Source organism: Melanotaenia boesemani, chromosome 24 (assembly GCF_017639745.1).
Source record: "Melanotaenia boesemani isolate fMelBoe1 chromosome 24, fMelBoe1.pri, whole genome shotgun sequence".
Classification (NCBI taxonomy): Eukaryota; Metazoa; Chordata; class Actinopteri; order Atheriniformes; family Melanotaeniidae; genus Melanotaenia; species Melanotaenia boesemani.
In genome coordinates this window covers 16,860,282-16,881,795 of record NC_055705.1, presented here as the reverse complement: position 1 = coordinate 16,881,795, position 21,514 = coordinate 16,860,282, and the positions used below count along the sequence as shown (strand labels likewise).

Sequence of the window (21,514 nt, the reverse complement as noted above, 5' to 3'; positions counted from 1 at the left end):
TTTTCTTCAATATTCACAAAAATACACAGAAAAATAAAATATTTTGCAACTTGCAGCTGTCTCTTAGCTGCAATCAGAACCATTTTCCACACAGAAATGCTTTATTAGACGTGCACACTCTGCCTCCACGTGGTCAGCGGCCAGTGACTTCATTTTCCAGTTATCTCCAAATATAATGCAACTGCGCCGCCTGCTGGCTACGCTTATGAAGCGTCATAATTTTCTTTAAGTAAATGTATGCCATCTAACGGGAAATAATGAAATGACACTCAGTCTCTTTTTTGGCCTGATATTTTTAAGGTGGACTTCCATGAGTTTACCACTCAAACCAATGTTCTTTAAGGCAAAGTAAGAAAATGTGATACTAAAAACCCCAAAATGTATATCTAACCATCATTTATTAAACTGCATGATATTGTGAGTTTTTAAAATAATTATACTCAAGGCATTTTATGATTTTAAGAAAACTCCAGTTTACACTTTTAAAGAGAAGTTCAATTTTATGCCATCCTGAACTGATTTGAGTGATTTTTATTAAAAGGTTTCACATGAGTGTTGTTTTTCAGCACTGTCTCTGCCTTGTGAGTTACTTTAATGAAACTCAATCATTAACTCTTCCTTCTTTTTTGGGAGTAAGAGCGAGAGGAAGATGAAGCAGGAGGACGGGGGCTCGGGTTGCCTTGTGCGGAGCGCACATGCAGCGCCACGGAGCAGTTTCTCCACCTTAAGACCTCTGCGGCCCCTCTCTGTTCCCTCTCCCCCGGGAGAAGCAGTGAGGAACCCAGCCACGGCGCACCACAGCCGGCTTGGCATAGAGGAGGTGAATATGGTTCTTTGGGCTCAGGTCAAGATGATATAGTTACCATTCCCGACCTTGCCCTCCTTATAACACTGTTCCACATCAACCACACTGCCTATCACCTCAACGTGGACTGAAATTAGCTGAAGTTTAATAAATATGAGTAAAATAAACGCACTGCATTAGTAAATAATTTAAAGATGTGGTTTATATTTTGTGAGTATGTAAGTAATACAGATATATTTGTACACCAGTAAAATGTGTTACACAGCTTATGTGAGTAGTGCTTGAGGCAGATAAGTTCAGAGTGAAGAAAAAAGATTTCCCTGCCCAAAGCTCTCTATCCTCCACAATGATTGATTATTATGGCAACTCTCCAGGTCGCTGGTGTGTTCTCCTTGCGCACGGGACTTGGCCTCTTTCAGATCAAAGAGTCCTCAGGAAAGGGGTGGTCCCGGGGCTTGGGGAGATATAAAGGAGGGACCGGCTCTGATCTGACTGCAAGCAAGCAGAGAACAAACTAAAACTGGCTCAGAGCAAAAGACCTGCCCCCGAACTCAGAGCTAGAGCCAGAAACTGAGACATCTAAGTTTTTAGAGAGAAAAGGAGAGCGACCTGTTGGAATTTACTGCTGAGATCCAACTTTTATCTTCATTTCATTAGAGGACTTCACAGCAACAATTTAGACCTGCTCATAATTTTAAAACGAGTTTTGCACTGGATTTGTTAAATTTTTTTTAACATTTATATAAGTGTGCGTATTTTTGGGGGGCAGTTTTGTGGAAGTTTAAAGTCTTTGGTTTTGTAGCTCGTAGTGGAAACACGTTAAAGGATTTATTTTGTAAAGACTAAGTTATCAATTAATTTTTCCACTTGTCGGATTTCACAGTTGAATGATGTGTTTTTTTTCACGTTTCCATTGGTTTTATTACCGTCCTGTGCGCCGTCGCGGCGCAAAGCATCTGGGAGGAAAGTACAGTTGTACCGGTCAGATTAGATCCGGCGACCCGGTCGATGGGCGAAAACGAACCGTGGCGAACTCTCTCTGCAGAAGAGAAAGAGAAAGAGGCAGAGATGAGAGTGTACCGGTTGGACGTATTTGGCAAGCAGTTAGTTTTGCAGCTAGAGCCAGACCAGACCTTCTTAGCGCCTGGGTTTGTCTTCCACGTTGTGGGGACTCCCGAGACCGAACCAATACAAGAATCCAAGAGCGGTGCCGAACCGGGCTGCTTCTTCTCTGGCTCGGTAAACGGAGAGGAGCACTCAGCTGCGGCGCTCAACCTCTGCCACGGACTCAGGGGCGGATTCTACTTTCAGGGTGAAGAATACTTTATCCAGCCCCGAAACTCGAGTGACTTCCTGGGCACCGAAGAGGAGGATGTCCATATGATTCGCCGGAGAAGCCGCGCGCCTTTGGCTGGGGAGGGCAGCTCCAAATGCGGGGTCAACGAGGACGAAGAGAGGGTGCCAAAAAATCTGGAGAAAGAGGCCAGTCACGGAGCCACTAACGCAGACCAGACAGGTAATTCTGCGCGCATTTAACACACTATTACTCATCTTTATTAGAGCTAATATGTCCCCTGCACCAAAACGTAAAAATATATAATTGTATGAAGTGTATTCACACTTTTTGTAGCTTCAAAATGCAAAACTGTATTTTAAACACACAAATCACCAACTTCAGTGAGTAAGGCGGACCAAGCTGCTGTCAGCTGGAATTGTCCGTGTGCCAGTTTTACGCAGCACGCGCAACGGACTCGGCTACCTTTTGACAGCGCAGTTAGCGCGCTGCCAACGAGGGAAGGGAGGGGAGGAAAGGAGAGAGGAAAAAAGGAGGAGTGGCGGAGGAAGGGGAGGGGAACTGAGGAGTTAGAAGACGGGGACAGCCACAGCCCGGCAGCGCTGAGACGTGTAAGCTCGCCTCCTGGTACACGTCGCACCGACGGAGTTTTGAAAGGATTTTCTCCATTCTTCCTTTCTCTCTCTCACTCGCATAATTTTTCCACCCGAGAAGATCATTTTTAGGAATTTAGACCCGGAGAAGGAGGAGCCGCAGGTGGTGTGACACAGAGTCACAAAAGCCAGGCTATCCTTAAAAGAAATATAAAATAACAATAGCTGCTAGTTTTATAATATTCCACTTGTTGAGAGATTAGATAAATGTCTCGAGAATTTCTGTTAAATATATCAGCTACAGGAAGTCTGACCTCTTATTTCTCTCCTCAGTCCACCACAGGACCAGGCGCTTCGTTTCCACTCCTCGCTACCTGGAGATAATGCTGGTGGCCGACCAGTCCATGGCTGAGTTCCACGGTTCGGGGCTTAAACCTTACCTCCTAACCATAATGGCAGTGGCATCCCGCCTATACCGCCACCCCAGCATCCTCAACTCCATCACCCTGGCTGTGGTGAAGCTGCTGGTGGTGTATGAAGAGGAGCGAGGCCCTGAGGTGTCATCCAACGCTGCCATGACCCTCCGCAACTTCTGTCAGTGGCAGCGCCAGCACAACCCACCAAGCGACCGCCACCCAGAGCACTACGACACCGCAATACTTTTTACCAGAACGGTAGGTTTGGAGTAAAAGGGGTGTGTTAAGACAGAGAAATTGAGGAGAGATAAAGGATGATGGTGGGAAATTCTAACATTTTGTTCTCTATCTGCCTCTAGGATCTGTGTGGTGCCCATTCATGTGACACCTTGGGTATGGCTGATGTTGGCACAGTGTGTGACCCTGAGAGAAGCTGTTCTATTATTGAAGATGATGGACTGCAAGCAGCATTTACAGTGGCACACGAGCTTGGTAAGAATAAAAAACATTAAAATGTAAAATCACATGTATATTTACGCTAGATGTGCTAAAGTACTGCTATTTCTTCAGGTCATGTCTTCAACATGGCTCATGATGATGCCCAGCTGTGCTCTGGGGTCAATGGTGCCCACTGGGGTTCCCACATGATGGCTTCCACCCTGTCCAACCTGGACCAGCAGCAGCCATGGTCTCCCTGCTCTGCCCTCATGGTCACCACCTTCTTGGACAACGGCCATGGTCAGTGCCTGCTGGATAAGCCGGTCAAGCCTCAGCCGCTCCCACAGCCCCTGCCGGGGACGGTCTACGACGCCGATCATCAGTGTCGCTTGACTTTTGGTGAAGACTCCCAGCACTGCCCTGACCTGAGCAGTGTGTGTGCGGCTCTGTGGTGCACTGTGACTACAAGTAATGGTTTACTGGTGTGCCAGACGAAGAACTTCCCCTGGGCTGATGGGACGCCATGTGGGAATGAGAACTACTGCCTGGCTGGACAGTGTCTCACAAAGAGCCAGGCTGCCAAACACCAGGTAGGAACGAGACTTCTAAAGACCCCAACAAAAACAAAAATGGACTTTTCTTTACTTCCTGTTGGATCATCCAGAGTCCTGCCTGCTTTAAAGTCACAATATTTATTTTCGTTATTTTCAGATTCCTGTTAATGGAGGCTGGGGTGTGTGGGGTCCCTGGGGTGACTGCTCCCGAACCTGTGGCGGAGGAGTGCAATATTCCTATCGCGCCTGTGACAACCCTTTACCAAAGAATGGAGGCAAATTCTGTGAGGGTAAAAGGATCCAGTACCGCTCCTGCAATACAGAGGCCTGCCCTGATACCAATGGTAAGAAATTAGCCATCACATCTAAGTAATAGGCTAAGTCTCACTTCTAAGTGTTCCCCCTTTGGCATCACTTATATGCAAGTGTCATGTTTGCAGTAAATCTAATCTTTCTGCTTTTATTTTCTTAGGATTGTCCTTCCGTGAGGAGCAGTGTCTGGCCCACAACGACATGTCAGCTCAGGTATCGCTGGGTTCAGGCGAAGGTGTTGAGTGGGTGCCCAAATATGCTGGGGTTTCACCCAAAGACCGCTGTAAGCTGGTTTGTCGTGCCAAGGGAACTGGATACTTCTTTGTCCTCAAATCTAAGGTGATTTTCAGAGTCTTTATATCTTTGTAGACACTCAGCTCTATGGCCTTTTAGCTTTTGAGTGAGTTACATAATATTCTGACAAGGAAAAACTAAAGTTACATTTTTGCCTCTCTGCTGCCCCCAGGTGGCCGATGGAACGCCCTGCAGCCCAGATTCCACCTCTGTTTGTGTGCAAGGCCAGTGCGTAAAGGCTGGATGTGATCGTGTCATCGGCTCTAACCAGCGTTTTGATAAATGTGGTGTGTGTGGTGGAGATGGATCTACTTGCAAGAAAGTTTCCGGCTCCCTGGAACGTGCCAGGTAAATATTTAACAGGCCATAAAGTCATAAACTCTGACCATCAGACTTTCATCCAAGCTAAAGTAATTTTCTTATCTAAGTTGGTCATCTGTCTTCCTCTCTTTCAGGCCTGGTTATCAGGATGTTGTAACTATCCCTGCTGGTGCCACCCACTTGGACATCAAACAACGTGCTCCAGGCAACAGTCGTCACGATAACAGCTACTTGGCGGTCCGTCGGCAAGATGGAACGTATCTGTTAAATGGCGATTACAAACTGATGACCATGGAGACGGACATTGCCCTGCGAGGGGCACATTTGAGATACAGCGGCTCCTCCGCCAGCCTGGAGCGCATCAGAAGCTTCACCCCCCTCCCCGAGCCACTAACTATCCAGGTGCTGTCTGTAGGGGAGGCCCCGAGGCCACGGGTGAAGTATAGCTACTTTGCCCCTAGACCAACCAATGCCGCTTCAGGCTCCAGCAGCAATGAAGGCCGTCGCCAGTCAATTAATGCCATCCGGGAGGTAGGTGGTGCTGAGTGGACCCTGAGGGAATGGGGCCCATGTTCCCAGACCTGCGGAGGAGGTATACAACAAAGAGAAGTTGTGTGCCTGGACCCCCAGGGACGTCCATCCAGAGACTGCCCAGAGGAACTCCGACCTTTGGCCTCCCGGTCCTGCTCCACCCAGCCATGCCCCTCCTGGCTTCTGGGAGAGTGGTCGGTATGCTCTAAGACCTGCGGCCGAGGCTTCCGCAAGCGTCCGCTGCGCTGCATCGGACACGATGGGCACACGTTAACCAATGACAGCTGTGACCCCAAAGACCGGCCACGACCCCTACTGGAGCTATGCAATCAGAGTGCCTGCTAAGGACTGCATCCAGACTTTATTCTCCAACAGAGACCCTGAAAAGAGGCCGATGCATGTTTACATCCAGAGCTAGAGAGCCGCAGATGAGTCCACAGTAATTGTGACTGCAATTACCAATATTTATCCACTCCCTCCATCCATATTGGGGCCAAATACAAACATCAGTGGCACAACCATCTCAGATCATAGATCTGTTAAGGGGAAACACACAGACATTTCTGACTTTCCCTAAAAGAGCATGCTGCTTCCCATGCTAATGTCAAGCTTGTGTGTGAGTTCGATTACCTTGTTTTTTTAATGCATGTATGTTTGTCCAAGCTGGGCTGGACAAACAAAGATTGGGGTGGGTGAGGTTATTGCAGAGTTTATAAAGAAACAAATGAAAGAGAATAGCTCATGATCTACTTGCTCACCCCATCAGGTATGGAAATAAGATAGCTCATTGTTTGTATGTTCAAACTTCAGTCCACATTTATTTATCACAAACCTAAAGCACTTCATCTTTTTTTTTTGTTTGTTTGTTTTTGTTTTTTGCCAGTGGCACATTTTATCACCCAGTTTCTCAAAAATGTCTCAGTACTTTGTCTATTAGCCATATCTTGCCCTCTCCTACACAGCCTTTAATGAGGGAACTCTTCAAAGACCAAAGAGGACTGTGTGAGTGTGTGTGTGTGTACATGTGTCAGAGTGTGTGTGGGTGTGTGTGGAGACCTAAAGAGGGACTTGTCTCCTGCTACTACTTCATAAGTAAGTCTCTCCTGCCTTCTGCGAAGGCTTTGTTTGATTTTTCACGTGTTCTTTTTTTCCCTTTTGTACAGAATATCCAAACTTTATTTATTTTTGTACAGCCTGTTAAATATAATCATGTGGCTTTTTAATATTATTTTTTATTGAGATTACAGAAGGAAGTAGAATATATAGAATATTTATACAGTGTTATATATATATATGGTCCTAGGTTCATAAATAAAGCATCACATTGACTTGTGCAGTTGATGTCTCAAGAGTGGTTTTCTCTTTGGAGTTACGTTAGTGACGTTAACTATTCCTTTGCCTCTTGAGGGCAATGTACACACAGCTGAATGCTTAACCTCACTCTAACTTTCACACAATCCTTTGAGGTGGCGAGGTGTGGCCAAAACATCCTCACTTAGATGATCTTAACTCTTTGCGCCCTGTGCTTATTTTTTTAAGCCTCTGCTTGAAAATTGCATGCCCATAATGAAGTGATTGTATCCATGCAACCACAAGGTATATTTGAATACTTTTGGAGTCATAATAAAGGGAAGATGTTTAAGTATTAGTATATTTGTTACTGGTAAAGAGTTAATGAAGATGGCACATAGTACAAAAGAAACAACAATTCAGGCCTGCCTAAAAAATATACTGAGAATGAATATGAATGTCCCTTTGGAGAGGCAGAACTAAATTAGAGAGATTTTTAGTGCAGACAGTTCAGGAGAGGTCTCCAAAATGGCCGTTTTGGCACAGATTGGCACCATCTGTTCCCCAGTAGGGGGACCACAGACTTTAACACCACAATGCCTAATATATCATCTTTCATACATATAGTTTCTGAGACCTATTTCATCACTCTTTGATAAAAACCCTCAAAGCCCTGTTGTATATAACATGATATTTAAAATTTATCTGCTGGTGTATCAATTTTGCACTAAAATAATTCTGGCAAATCACACACTGATAAATGGAACATATAGGTTTATGATTTTATTTTAAATGTTTACATTTTGTTAAAGGGCCAAATAAAGCATTAGGATAAAAATAAAAATTCCTTTTCAGCCCCCTAAAGACATCAGTTCACATCTTATCCACAGGACTACTCGGTACACAGCAGAAAATATTAAAGTAATTTTGAAAGAAAAAAAAAGCATAATAAATTAACATATTTGGACTCTACAGTGTTGGATGCATAGTGGACCCCTACTTTTTGGACCCCACAGATAAAATAGAACTGGTCCATGTAAACCCAAACAACCTATGAAATCCTTCAAGAGTTTCCTACACCCGGCTGACCACGAGGGGGCACTGTTTAGCAGCTTTCTGAAAATGTAAAAAAACTTGTGCAAATCAAGATTCGCCCACAAGATGGTATTTTTTGTCCATTTTCATCCTTGTAAATTCTCTAATCATTTCAGAAAGATCTGGTCAGATTGGACCACAGGACAGCCACAAAGAGCTGCTGATAACTTTTGAGAGCCCCCTATCCTTTAAACCCACACCTTGGCCCACATATGTAGGTCTTATAATGTGTTTCATATGATTTACTGAAAGCACTGCTACTCTACTGCCTGATTGTATCAATATGAGATTAAATAAGATGGATGAAATGTAATATTTTAAAAATGCACCACATCTTGTAGACATCAGCTCAGTTTTTGTATTTATTCGAAGCAAAACTAGGTGTGGGGCTGTGCATTAGTTGAACATATTGACGTCAATCTGAATGAAGCAGACTGTCGTGCAGCTGAAATTACTTTAATCAAAGCAAGATGCTATTTTAGATTCAGCAATCAAGCAGTCACTGAAACACAGAGTATACCTGTAATTTTCAGATCCTTATTAACCATGTGGAATAAAATGTATTTCTGTTACAAAGTGGAATACAACATTTAGTATAATTTGATAATTTGTGTTCAACAGTTTTTTTCTTTCTTTCTTTTTTTTTTTTCCTCTCAGGCATTTCTTGCCTGAACTTTCCCTTGCTGGAACCACAGCAGTGTCACTAAAAGCTTGAGTCCATGTGTGAGACAATCTACCACCATGAAACACAAAGGAAATCATTATCCTGTAATTATAGATGGTTAAGAAGAAGATTGGCCATCTCTGTAATCTGCATGATAGTATAATATGTCTGCTCTGAGAAAAGATATGTATATTTATAGACTTAAACTTGTTTTTATATTTCTTTCCTTGACTTTGAAACTGACAGAAAATCAGAGATAGTTGCAGGAAATGTTATAATTAATGTCTGACATGAAAAGGCACCCTGCTTTTTCTACCTGCTTGTTTTTACATGCCTCACACGTCACCATTACAGCTTAAAAGAAACATCTGGAAGGCATTATGAATCATCTCTGCTCAAAGTGGGTGGCATTTCCGAGAACTAAATTATCTTCATCCTTTTCTCTCTTTTATTGCCAGTCTTGGTTTATACATTAAAATAAAAAAAAATATATATATATAAATTTTGTTTATATTATAGCAAATGTTATCCGGTTTGCCAGCTTCAAAAGAAACATATTCAGGTTTAGAAATCTGAATCTATAATGACTAAATCTGGAGTTGATCAGGTTCCACTGCAAGCAAAATGTCACTTATCATCATATATTTTAAATTTACTTGTATTTTACACAAGAACTTTTGAGATCAGGAATCATAAATTGATGAATTCTTTCTTTTTATAGATTAAAGTCAAGTATTTTGCATGAATATTTGAGCCCTCACTGTGTCACATTTTGCTCTAAAATGATTAGATTAATGAAAGTACTCAAATCACCAGAGAAAGAACAGAGGGAGGTATGAAAGGCCCCTGCTTTCTCTGCAAAGGTGGGCAATGGCATCCTTCCAACCTTATAGCACACATAATCTTTATCTAGCATCAAAGATTTAAAAAAAATCCATACAGCCAGTTTAAATTGGCGAAATGTTCTGAGCTAGTTAAACTTGAAGTTAGATTGACTCAAACAACTCTAATTCTTTGTCAGAATTTATACCTGTATGTTAGTTCTATGGTAATTTAAAGCTTTGTTTCACAGATTAACTCATCTTTGAGCAAGTTGTTGCATTCAGGACCTTAAGTAGTTGTAATCCTGCATGAAGTAATTTGGAGTGAATGCGCTTATAAAAAAAAAGTGGAGGCATTAATTAACTTTAATGGTTGCCAGATTTGGCAACTGTGTGGATCTGGGTGAAGTATGGCTGCGTACTATTCTGCATATTCCTTTGGATTTCTTTTCAGTCATCTGGAAGGACCTGGGTTTCAGCATCCAGATTTGGGACGATTATATCATCACTCATTGGATTAATTTTGGCTTGGAAGATTAAAGGGACAGGGGTCCTGATTAAGATATATATATATGGGATCTTTGAACGTATTAATCATTGCTTATCTTGAATCCTGCTTGATTTAGAGAGATAAGAAAACTAATGTAATTAAGTGTGTCCTCTCGGTGTTTTAATGGGCTTTGACGTGATACTGTGTGATGCACAGATGATGTTTTTTGCGCTCCGGGACAGAAAGTTGGTGTTGTTTTGATAAACATGTTATCAGACATCGTGGATCCCAGGAACATCTGAAGTTGTGATGTCACAGCAAGGGTTTCACGCACGTGTGCGCATACGTAGAAACCTTCTTTCCCTCTAAACTCCGAATGCATCAAGCGCAAAAGACTATTAGATCACTGCGCCGGAACTTCTTTTTAAAACTAAAGCAGAGCTAACCTAAAATCAAAATTTTTATCAGAACAAACCGATCTGTATTGTGTTGCATCTTGCTTCAAATGTTTTTGCCTCTATAGTTTCCTGTTTCTTTTAAACTCTTGTTTTTTTTCATGTTCTTTCTGCTATTGTTGTGGCTCTTTTTGTGTAAACCTTTCTTACCCTAGGTTTATAAAAGACTAAGTAAGGTAAATTGGACATACTTACTTACCTTATTGATGTGTTTCATAATCAGCTCCATACCAAAGCCTGCTGTAATAATTGGATAATAATAGGAAGGTTAAAAAAGTGTTAAAGAGAGAGAGAGAGAGAGAAATTATGACATATTATTAGAATGTTCTATCCAGTTCATACAGTCATATAACCCTTTCAATCAACAAAATAAATAAATAAATAAATGAACTTTATTTTGTGTTATGATATATACATATGAAATGAAATGAAAATTTTTTACGTTAATTTTTTCCAAAACTCAATAATTTTTTTCTTTCTTTCTTTTCTTTATCTATTCATTAATCATAATTATTTACATTTTTTTATATAGCTTTGTGATATTTTTCTTTTCCTGTTCATGACTGTGGCAAAATTGGTTGGCTAATTATAATAAACGTATATATGTATTAAATTGTATATGTATTTATTCTTCTGTGGGTGGCAGTATATGGGATGACTCAGAAGTGCCTACTGCAGTGGCTAATTTGTAACTATACCAACACCTGTTTAGCCTGTTTGGAAATAGCTTTTAAATTCCATTATGCAGGCAAGAAATATATTAAAAACACCATTTATGGGTTTATGTTGTGAGTGAAAAAGGTAAACAAACATAATAGATAAACAGTTCTTTGGTTTATTGAAGAATAAGGTTATCAGGAGTTTTATATTTTACTTTGAAAGTAACAACCGGAAGTCGTTCTCCGCCTTGATTCTGACTTATAGTTCTTATTGATCAGCGGTGGAAACTCAACAGGGTGATTGTAACAAACGGAGGGACGGTGGGGGGAGGAGAGGGGAGGGGAATAAAAGCCTCCGCGGTCGCTTGGAGGTGTGGGAGCGGAAAACGAAGCACACACGTGGAGGAACAAAAAAACGCAGCTCCGCTTTTGAAACAAGCCCAAGTTTGGAGGAACACGGCTGTTGTTGGTCTACAGGGAGGAAATGTCTCAGAAAGAGACAGATATGTGACCTCTGAAAGCTGAGGAGAGACGCGCTTTTTAAATTATCAGCTACTGACATTAAGAAAGATAACAGGCTGGAAAAGAGGAGACCATGGAAAAGCCCTGGAGGAGGCGGAGGACGCAGGCGTTGGGATGGAAGTGGCTGCTGCTCTGTTTGTTCACTGGTGAGTTTTACTTTCCCAAATAAAATTGTTGCTTCATCTTTGATTAATAAAACTACTGTGGAATTTTCTGGGTGACTAAAAGATTTCAAGAAATCGTGACTATGGATATTTGTAGGAAAATGTGCTGGAAACTTTTCCACTAAGTCAAGTCTACAGTAAAGAGCTGCTGTGGGAAGGGGGGCAGGGGAAAGCCAGCGGTGTGTGTGTTAATGTGTGTGAGGACATGGTGCCATTGTCTCCCAGCATGTGGAGAGACAGGAGCCAGGACCTATGAGGACCACCCAGACAGCTCTCCAGGAGTCTGCTGGTGGGAAGTGTTCCAGCTTTTAAATTGGGAGGTAGTGCTAAATTAAAAAGGTGAGTCTCTACCTCCATCAAAGATGAAAACGATCTGTCTGTAAAGACTTGATGGATTTGGTAGTAACTGGGACTTATAACACATTTATACAAAAAAAAAAAACATCCCCCACACCCCCCTTCTTTTTAGTTTTCTTCCTGTATTTGAACCTCTTGAAATATGTATATGTGCCTCCAGGCACACATCACTCAAGTACAAGTGATTGCTGAGACAAAGCAGACACACACACATACACACACGTGCACGCTGCTTGTTTTCTTTGCAGTGTCGCCCATTTGAAGTGCATGGGCTCACTCTTGATTGTGAAAGACTCCAGCAGGTCCTGCACAACAGCAGAAACCCACAGAAGAGCCTTCAGATGAAAAGGGTCGCGTTGTGGCAGCAGGTTGAGGCGGGTACACGAAGAGGCACAGCTGTGTGTACAATGCTTTTTTGAATAAGCAGTCCTTTGCCTAAGCATTTGTGTAGGGGTGGGTGGTAAAGTTCATTAATCACAAATGCACACAAAAGGATGTAATAGATCCTACCCAAGCTTTGACTGCTCATTGCGACGATAAGCATGTTCATAAATTATTAAATCACTCTGGACACAAGTGGAAATGCTCTTTACCCATTTTGATTTAACCCCCTACTCAAACACTCCCATCATGCTGTGTGCCTTTCTAATAATCTCCCACTTGAGTAAATTCCTCTGCCAGATCCATGAGGCTCATCTTTACGCTTTATCTGCAACCGCTTCATAAGCTCCTGAATTTAACAGCTCTGTCAAGGAGCCATGAAACTCACATTCTCATAAAGATGGGCGACTCAAAGGGTTTGATCTTTGAAAAGAATTGGTAAAATTTAAGTAAAAGACTCATCTGATGGTCCAGCCCCAATATGCACCATCCTGAGAAAGCAACCAGTTTCCATCCACTTTGTTTGGTTTACATTTAAAGGTGCAGAAAAATTGAATATATCATTGAAAACTATGTTTTCTAAACACCTTTTTTATTCTCTAAGAATGAACCATTTATATCTCTTTCTTGTGGGTCCACATACATGCCAGCTGTCATACTCTTGCTGCCATTTTTCTTTGCAGGGACAAACAACTCTTTGTACAGACCCGGTGCTAGGGGTGGGCATCAGGGGGCAAAGCCCGCCCACTCACAAATCAGGCCCTCCTATCCAGAAACCTGCCGTTTTTCTTTAACTTGTATAGTTTTATATATTATTTTAATTAATAATTATGCAACTATACAGGTACTAAATTTCCATAATTAGGCTGTATCGAAAATTACCCCAAGCCATATTTGCTGGTCAGATGTTAGCTTACCTGGTAGCCTAGCCAGTTAGCAATAGATGCCTCAGCCATGTAATAGTGTGATGTCATCTTTTTTTATTTACATACAAAAGTCAGTTTGTAAATGCTTTAAAAATCCCAGTAATAATTCCTTAATGTTTAAAAAATGTAAAGATGCAAATAATTTTAGATCTCAACAAAATTTAAGGTAAAATTTGCACTTTACATTTCATTCGAGAAAGAAAGCCTGATCCCTGAAGTTTTGTTGTTTTTATTATAACTTAAAATTCAGCGATGAACATCTGTATCTTTGAGAGGCTTGTCACAAAAGCAGCAATGATGGGCTGTTTAACAATTTTTCAGCAATAAATTATAAATCAGTGATTCTTACACACTGGACCTTTTTAAGGTTTTACATTAGAAAATGTTGATAGAAGCAGAACAAAAGAAAAAGAAAACACCTTCTGATAATCATGTGCAGCTTCTAACCAGCTCACAGAAGCATGAATTTTATTTATTTATTTATTGTCTAAATCTGCCATCCAGATCTGATTTTTTTAGTCATTTAACTCAAAGCAGAAGATTTTTTTCCTGCATCTGAACAGGATCTATATTCATTACCAACGTCATGAATAAAAATGTTGGATTTTTGCAGCCTGTGTCATAGATTGGTCAGCCGGTATGCATCACACGGCATGTGAATGTTCAGGTGGGACATGTGGGCTGTTATTTCTGCTTTGGTCAGTCTGTACATTAAAGATAAATAATTCATGTCTAGCTTTATCTCTGAGATGCTTCATGGTGATTTTTGGTTCAGACATAGGGGTGAGAGGACCGTCAGAAGGAAAACCAGTTGCATTTTTGGTGTGGATGAGCTTTGCAGACTATTGAATGGTTTCTAATAAGAAGTATGTGATGATGCTTTATGGTTCAACTTAATTATCTTTGAAGGAAATAAAACCTTATAACAAAAGGAAAAAAGGCTTGCTTAGTTTATTTGAACAAAACCTAAGATTGTTCAAAGGCTTGGTTATATGAATCTTTTTCTTTAACTCCCCACAGGTGTTGATGGCTTATTTTTAGAGCAGCCGTCTCTAGTTCTGACATGGTATAATTGAGTCATGATTATTTCTGACCCTGCTTTTTATTTCATCAAGAGCTTTAGAAATTAAATTCTATGAGTTTTTAATTATGAATAGGGAAGACAATCATGAGTAAGCATGGAAAAACACTAAAGGACAAAAGTGGTGGTGGGGGGAATTATTAAAATAGAAAGAGAAGTGGTTGTTTAGCTGTTTTAGCAGAAATGTGTCAGAAACTTTCCCAGCTGTTTTGGGAATCTCCGTCCAGGATCTGGAAGCTTGAAAGTAATGCTTTCAGCCTTTGTGTCTATGTTTCATCTCTTATTTGTAAACTCTTGTTAAAAATGGTAATTTCAGGTATGTTATTGACCTTGTTTCCTCATTCCTCTGTCCTCCCGCCTGTGATCTTGTCCCGACAGCGAGGACGTCTACTTGTGTTGCCAATGTGGCACATCAACATTTCAGGGTCTAATATTAGAGGCCTCCACAAGCACTAACAGATATGGTGTTGTGTTTAATGACTATCATTTTCTGTGGTAAAAACAAGCACTAACTTGGATACAGAAAACTTCCCCGACTGGGTTAAAATTCAACTGTTTTGTGGTTGCAGATTAACCTCTTCTTCACTAGAGCCTCCTGTGCAGGGAGCAGCATGAGACACATGCAGTACATATTTTTTTTCATACAGTAGAACGTACTGTACCAGTCCTAACATGTAAGATACCAAAATCACAAGAAGAATCTCAGCTAAAAGACTCTACCAAGCATTGCCACCCAAACAAAGCACAATTTAAACCCAAAGCAAAATACATGGGAATGTAACAAAAGCATGAGAGCAGCTCTGTCCACTTTAATTTCTCCCCACAGACAAGGTGTCATCTGAAAGCAGAAACTTTAATTATAAAGATATTTGTCTCGTTATTGTGTGACAGAAACTCTATGAGCTAAAGCATGCTTTAACTTTGCTGTTTTATGGTCAAATGTTTTATTCCGCCTTTAAAAAGACGCTGGTGATGTGTTCTCCTGTGACCTTGCCTTTTTTTAAATGAATGAGGAAGGTCCTGGTGGTTTCTATGACGATGAAGAGGGTATCCTGGGCTTCACTTCTTTCTGGGTCCTCATGGTTTCTAAGGTGAAATTGCCATCCTTCGATTCTCCTGACTCTGACCATTGATAAAGGTGTTGATTATCAACATCAACCGATGGCTTCCTGAGATATTTACCTACGTAACACCACTAATAAAACATCTCTAAAACTTCTCAGAATCACTTTTTTTAGGTTATAATTTTGCACAAATCCTCACCAGACAATATTTCACTAATTCCAAGATGAACGTTCTTTTAGGAGGAGATAACATTTACATTTTCTACAGTTTTCCATGTGATTTTACTCTGGCACAGTAACGCATATCTTGATTCTGGCATTTGTGTAGAAGAGGTTTAGGTATTAGCGGCCAGTACTGAGCTAGTTTTAAAACTTAATTTTTGGAAGAAAAAAAAACACACGCAAATTTTTTTTTCCCCTTAGGTTGTTTTTTTTTAATATCTCCACATGTGTGTGTGTTTGCAGGTGGTGTTGATGCCCAGTGTGAAGGCTGTATTGAGTACTGCTGTGACGGTTCGCCGCCTTTCTGCTGCTCCTACTACGCCTACGTGGGGGACGTCCTCTCGTAAGTTAATGCATTCACAAAACATGAACTTTTCTAAAAAATTAAAAATAAAAAAAAACTGCCCAGTGTTTTACTGTTATGGTACTTTTCTCTCTTCAGTAGAAGAAAGCAAAGAAAGTATTTTCTCAGATATATCTTTTTCCTGTGTGCATACAGCTGACGGTGGCTGATAAATCATTAGGATAAAACTGGGACTGACTTGAGGTTTCAGTGCTTCTGCCCGGATTTTTAACAGCTTTGGTTGCTAGGAAGCATCAATTACCTCCTGCTGGAAAAAGAACAGAGTGCACAATCTCATGTGTGCCCCCCCCCTTTACAAACACAAAAATTGGAGCTTTAACTGTTTTTGATCTGTTAATGATTTTGGTTTACACTACTTTGGGGGGGAAATGACCAATCAGAGTTAGTTTGGCCAAAATTGTGACAAGAAATCTGCAGAGACTCATAGCTTTGAGTTCTGGCTGCAAGATTCAAATGACGGGGCACTAATTCGCATACCAGCTGTCCTTTAACAAGCCAGAAGGTGCTGCAGAGGATCTGACCTTTTGATCTCTTGCTGCTGTTGCTCAGCACAGCTGCTACAACACGTTCACCTAGCTGTCAGACCTCCACTCCCCTTTAGATGAAACTGCTATTCTTTAAGTAACTGTCTCAGTCTGTTTTTCTGATCTTTTCTGATCTCTTAGGCTCGTCTGTTGTGATGTTCTTTGGTAAAATCTTGGCGAATTCAGGCTTTGGAGAGCAGCGAGGGCTGAATGTGACAGGCTGACTAACACCGACCACGTAACAAACCTGCTAATGAGCCTTTTTCTATCTCCTTTTCCAGTGCCAATTCGCAGACTCCCCTGCAGCGAACGCACACGTTTGCCACACAGTTTGCACACAGCTGAGTTGCATCAGATCTCCCTGGCAGCAGCGTAGACGTAAAGTCGGAGGCAGCTGCATCCTCTCACGCTCATGACTCTGTTTGTGTGTCTTCCAGGGGCACCGCCATCTCCGGTATCGTGTTCGGCGTGGTGTTTTTGATGGGGGCGGTGGCGGCTTTGTTTCTGTGCATGTGTATGTGTATGAAGAACGGGCGTGGTGCACGGGTCGGCGTGTTCAGCACCTCCTACATCAACACTGTGAGCCAGGGATACCCAGGTGGGTCGGCACGCTCTAGAAGTCGGTACTGTCTTATAATCAGGAAGATATGCACAGCTGATGACAAATAAAAGGAAAAAAATGAAAGTTTTGCCTCCTAATTAACCAATCTAGCAGCCCTAAAATGAGCTTAATCAGTGATCCCCTTCATCTCATCCTGCTGAATTAATAAATGAAATCAAATCATCTGTAATGCCCTCTAGACATCAGATTCCAACTTGTGAACAGCATCATAAAAGCACCAAATATGATGTGAATGCTCCCTCTCATGTTCAGTATGGTTCCATGCACTTTTGAGTCAACCCAAAGTTTTATCCATTAATTGGTCTAGTCGTCTTATTCTAGAGTACAAATTTATTTATTGACCCAATTATGTTTGACTTTCAGCTCGGTAAGCCCCATTTATGCTCCCTTTACATACATAAATAGGTACGTCCATTTCAAATGTCACTGCCCTCATTCTTCCATGCGTTCTTTATGAGAACGTTCACCTCTAAGTTCTGATGTTAAAGCAAACAAGGTGACGTTGAGGGAGATCATGATCGTGTACATTCTCATAAGGAGCTATAAAAGTAGGCAGCACAGAAGACGTGGTGGTCTGTGCAGCCATGAAATACATCAAAGCTGCTTCTTCGTTGTTCCTTCGTGGGTCTCATATCATCTACATTGCCCAACACCACCCCCATTGTTTCCAGTGGTACTGCTCTGTATGCTCCACTCGCACTCCTTAAAACTGAATAAATTTTGCACATGAAGGACGCAGAAGATGGACGAAAAGCTACATATTCATACGCTGCTACACCTCGAGCGAGACAGCAGACAGCTGTGAGGAGAGTACATGAGTGAGTGGGTCATGTCATCAAATCCTACTCATAGAGAGGAGAAACTGGATCAGCCCATCCAAGATGAGGCATCTTATTTTTCTAAGTGCCAACCTGCACTGAGGACATTAATGCTGCTTTCTTGAGTTTTTTTAAATGGTAAACAAGTGGTTTTTTATCAGAGTAAATGCACAAAAGGAGGCAATTATAAGGCTTATCGTAAAAATGCTGAAGGGTTTTCAAAACACAAGCCATTAATTTTGGAGAAATTAAGGTAAATTATGGGGCTACAAAAGATGCTAAATTAAGAGCCGTTTGGGAGCCAAAAGAGCCGAACATCCCATCACTAGCTCGCACAGTTTCTTCAGTTGTTGTCCTGTCTTTATTCTTCTTCTGCTTTTTTCTTCCCTTCCTAATCCTCCTCTTCTTCTCTGGTTTGTTTATTTCGCTGGTGGCATGTCGGTTATTCTGCTCAGCACTGCCGGTGGTATTGCTCCCTCTTCTGTGACAGACAGCTAAGCTCTAAAAACGGATCAAATTACGCACGTAATCGACACAGAAGACGGACGAAAGGAATATTCTTAAATATAAGAACAGCTCTGGCCATAAATTTGCACAAAATCTAGTGGCAGAACAGGGAAACTGCAATATCTGGAGGGTCACAACAATCTCAGCATCCATGTGTAGTCTTTATTTTATCATAATAAATACGCTTTGCAGTGAGCTCGCCTTCAGAGAGTTATCTTTTGGGTCAGATCAGAGTGACTTCAGATCAGATTGTGCTTCCAAAAGACATCTTGTTACAGATTTGTGTTACATTTGCAATAACTGTTTTGGTGAATATACAAATGGGTTTTGCTCACCGACGTGAGACAGGAGTCAGGTTGGGCTTTTCCTAACCATCACTGAGCTGAATTATGCCATCCATCAAGTCAATTTTAGTTATAAAGTGTTTTCCCTTCCAAAGGCTACACAAAGTGCTTGACATATGCATTATAAAGTAAAACAAGCCTTCACACACCAAAGTGAGTTAATTAAAAACTAATTTATTATTAGCTCTCACACACAGTCACAAAGAATTCCATTCACAGAATTTTAAGCTTATTAAGCATTTCTTAATAAACATGAACATCCTAAATCAACATGTAGATCTGGAAAAGTACTCTTGAAATGGAACATGGTTTAATTTTTCATGCAGTCTGTTACAGATTTTGTCTTCGGTGACAGTGTAACCTCATCCCTTCCCCTTCAGGCCAGTACTTCTGAAAGCAGTGGCAAAAGAAGGGGGGAAAAAAGAAAAGAGTAATTAATATGTTACTGACTCCACCACAGCCTTGAGCAACATCTCTGAACACAGTGGATTATTATCGGAATACAAAGGAAGAGATGTCTATGACCTCTATTTGGTGATTTCAGATTTTTGTCCTCCATCTTTGTTACTCTGTTTCTTGTTTAGGCGAGAAAATGATGACAAAGTTTCCATGTTGTTCTCATAAGAACACTCAGCACATCTAAACCGGTGCTCCATGATACTCCTCCAGCTTTAGGAATGGTTCTTTTTTCTTTTTCTTTTTTTTTTTCTTTAAGGCTCATCATTTATTCATCATGTTTCATTCTCCTCTGTGCATCTCCTTCATGCTATGCTGGCCAGGCGCCTTTCACGCTGCCCTGCAACTCTGATCAGGTTTCATGAAGACAGCACTCAGTGTGATGCAATATGAATGCCTGTGTACTGTATGTAGCAGCGTGGGAATAACTTTGTTGTTCTGGGTGTAATGGGCTGTTATCTTTCTGGTCCAGTGTCCCACTGATGACAGTTTCAGATCAGCTCTTGATGTCTTAAAATAAAGCTATTATTTAATTATGAGATTGGGTGCAATATACAAAAAGCTTGCCATGGGGTTTAACTTCAGTTAACGTTTCTTTCATGTCTGCTGCTTTAATGTGAATGCTTTAATGAATTATGAATTCCCACTAAAAAGCTGCTAAAAGTTATTTTATCTCCAGCTTCCATGTTGTTCTCTTTCTTAAGTGTGCAGTTTCACCAGTCTACCACCAGAGGGTGCAATTGGGTTGCAGAACCTCCTTGTTAAATTGGGGCAGGGATCCTGAGCTAAAGTGGGTTTCACATGCATTAAACATGGAAGAAATGTAAAGCTTGTCATTATGACTGAAGAAAGAAATGCTTCTGAAAAACCTGCATTAATTATGTTTTTTATTTGTTTCTTAATTCAGGTCCTCCACCTCCATACAACTATGATTATGAGATGTACCCCCAGTCCTTGCATCCACCACCCTACACTCCAACTCAACCTCGGCCAGACAACTACTCCCCACCACCTCCTTATCCTGGGTTTACCCGGAAGTGATTTCTCCCACATTGTAGAAGCCATCCAGACCAGCTTCACCTCTTATCGCTTGGATTTAGGGACCTGGAGATCTCTGTACAGCGTGTGGTGTTGCAGTGTGGATACAACCCAGCACGGTGTCCATATTAAAACTTAAGGAGTGAACAGCCAGAATACCCTAGTTGATGTCACTGTCTTTCAGCTGCTCTGTGGAGAAACATATGGTGGGGAAAATAATCATTCTGTAAAATGTGGGTCAGGACAGCCAGAGAATGCCCCACCAAGTCTGATAGACTTAACTGTTGGCTGGACTGCAGCTGGTACTTACAGCATGCCAATGACCGATATACTTTGTATCCCATCTGTGCACATTTAAGGTAGCACACTGTTTGGACAAAGGTGAAGACTTCTTTTCTCAGCATGGAGTGGAACCTCACATTGTTGGAGAGAAGAAAATGTCTCTAAAAACACCATATGAACTCTTTTTTTTGTAAGGTTTGCTATATTTCCCCCATATTTCCTTTTGAACTTGATGTATATAAGTAACTGAGGTGGGAGTTTATGATTAAAGCCATTTTAAACAAGTCAGGTCTGGACCTGTCTTGTGTAGACATAAAGACTTGAACATAATGTTTAATAATGTGTTTAATGGCATGGCCAGTCTTAAGGATTGGCCTATTGGTAATGAACTGGCTTTTATTACCTTAATTGAATTCTTATAGGAGGGTGAATACAAAACTGACTCACACTGAAAAAGACATGTAATAAAATTGCAGTTGTAGAGAAATTAAGGGGTTTTATTTGATATGACTGTGAATAGATGAGGTTTAATCATATAAACAATGTAAGGTAAATTATTGTTGCCTTGCTCTTTCAGTGCCTGTTGTAAATTAAACATGTTTATAAATATAAAAGCTGACTCTAGCATCCATTTATTCTCATGAATTGTTAATAAAAACGAGCGCACGCGACGACTGAGATTAAATTTTTCTTTCTAACATAACAAAATAACGGTTTGTGCGTGTAGTCTTGGTGCGCGATAGTATTAAAAACAAAACAAATGCTTAGGCTGGGAAGATAAAGCGCGCACGAATGAGGCTGCGTGCGCGC

At 41.1% G+C, this 21,514-nt stretch overlaps 2 protein-coding genes across 2 annotated transcripts; both read left to right on the top strand.

The window, feature by feature from the left end:
* Positions 1-1,314: 1,314 nt before the first annotated feature.
* adamts1 (ADAM metallopeptidase with thrombospondin type 1 motif, 1) lies at positions 1,315-6,894 on the top strand. The gene is made up of 8 exons (XM_041979196.1): positions 1,315-2,321; positions 3,026-3,366; positions 3,468-3,600; positions 3,679-4,136; positions 4,258-4,444; positions 4,573-4,751; positions 4,879-5,054; positions 5,162-6,894. The coding sequence occupies exons 1-8, from the start codon at positions 1,814-1,816 to the stop codon at positions 5,901-5,903; spliced, it is 2,724 nt and encodes a 907-aa protein (XP_041835130.1). The 5' UTR covers positions 1,315-1,813; the 3' UTR covers positions 5,904-6,894.
* Positions 6,895-11,323: 4,429 nt separating this feature from the next.
* Positions 11,324-21,314, top strand: cyyr1 (cysteine/tyrosine-rich 1). The gene is made up of 4 exons (XM_041978323.1): positions 11,324-11,700; positions 15,993-16,092; positions 17,075-17,235; positions 20,292-21,314. The coding sequence occupies exons 1-4, from the start codon at positions 11,628-11,630 to the stop codon at positions 20,423-20,425; spliced, it is 468 nt and encodes a 155-aa protein (XP_041834257.1). The 5' UTR covers positions 11,324-11,627; the 3' UTR covers positions 20,426-21,314.
* The last annotated feature ends 200 nt before the right edge of the window (positions 21,315-21,514 follow it).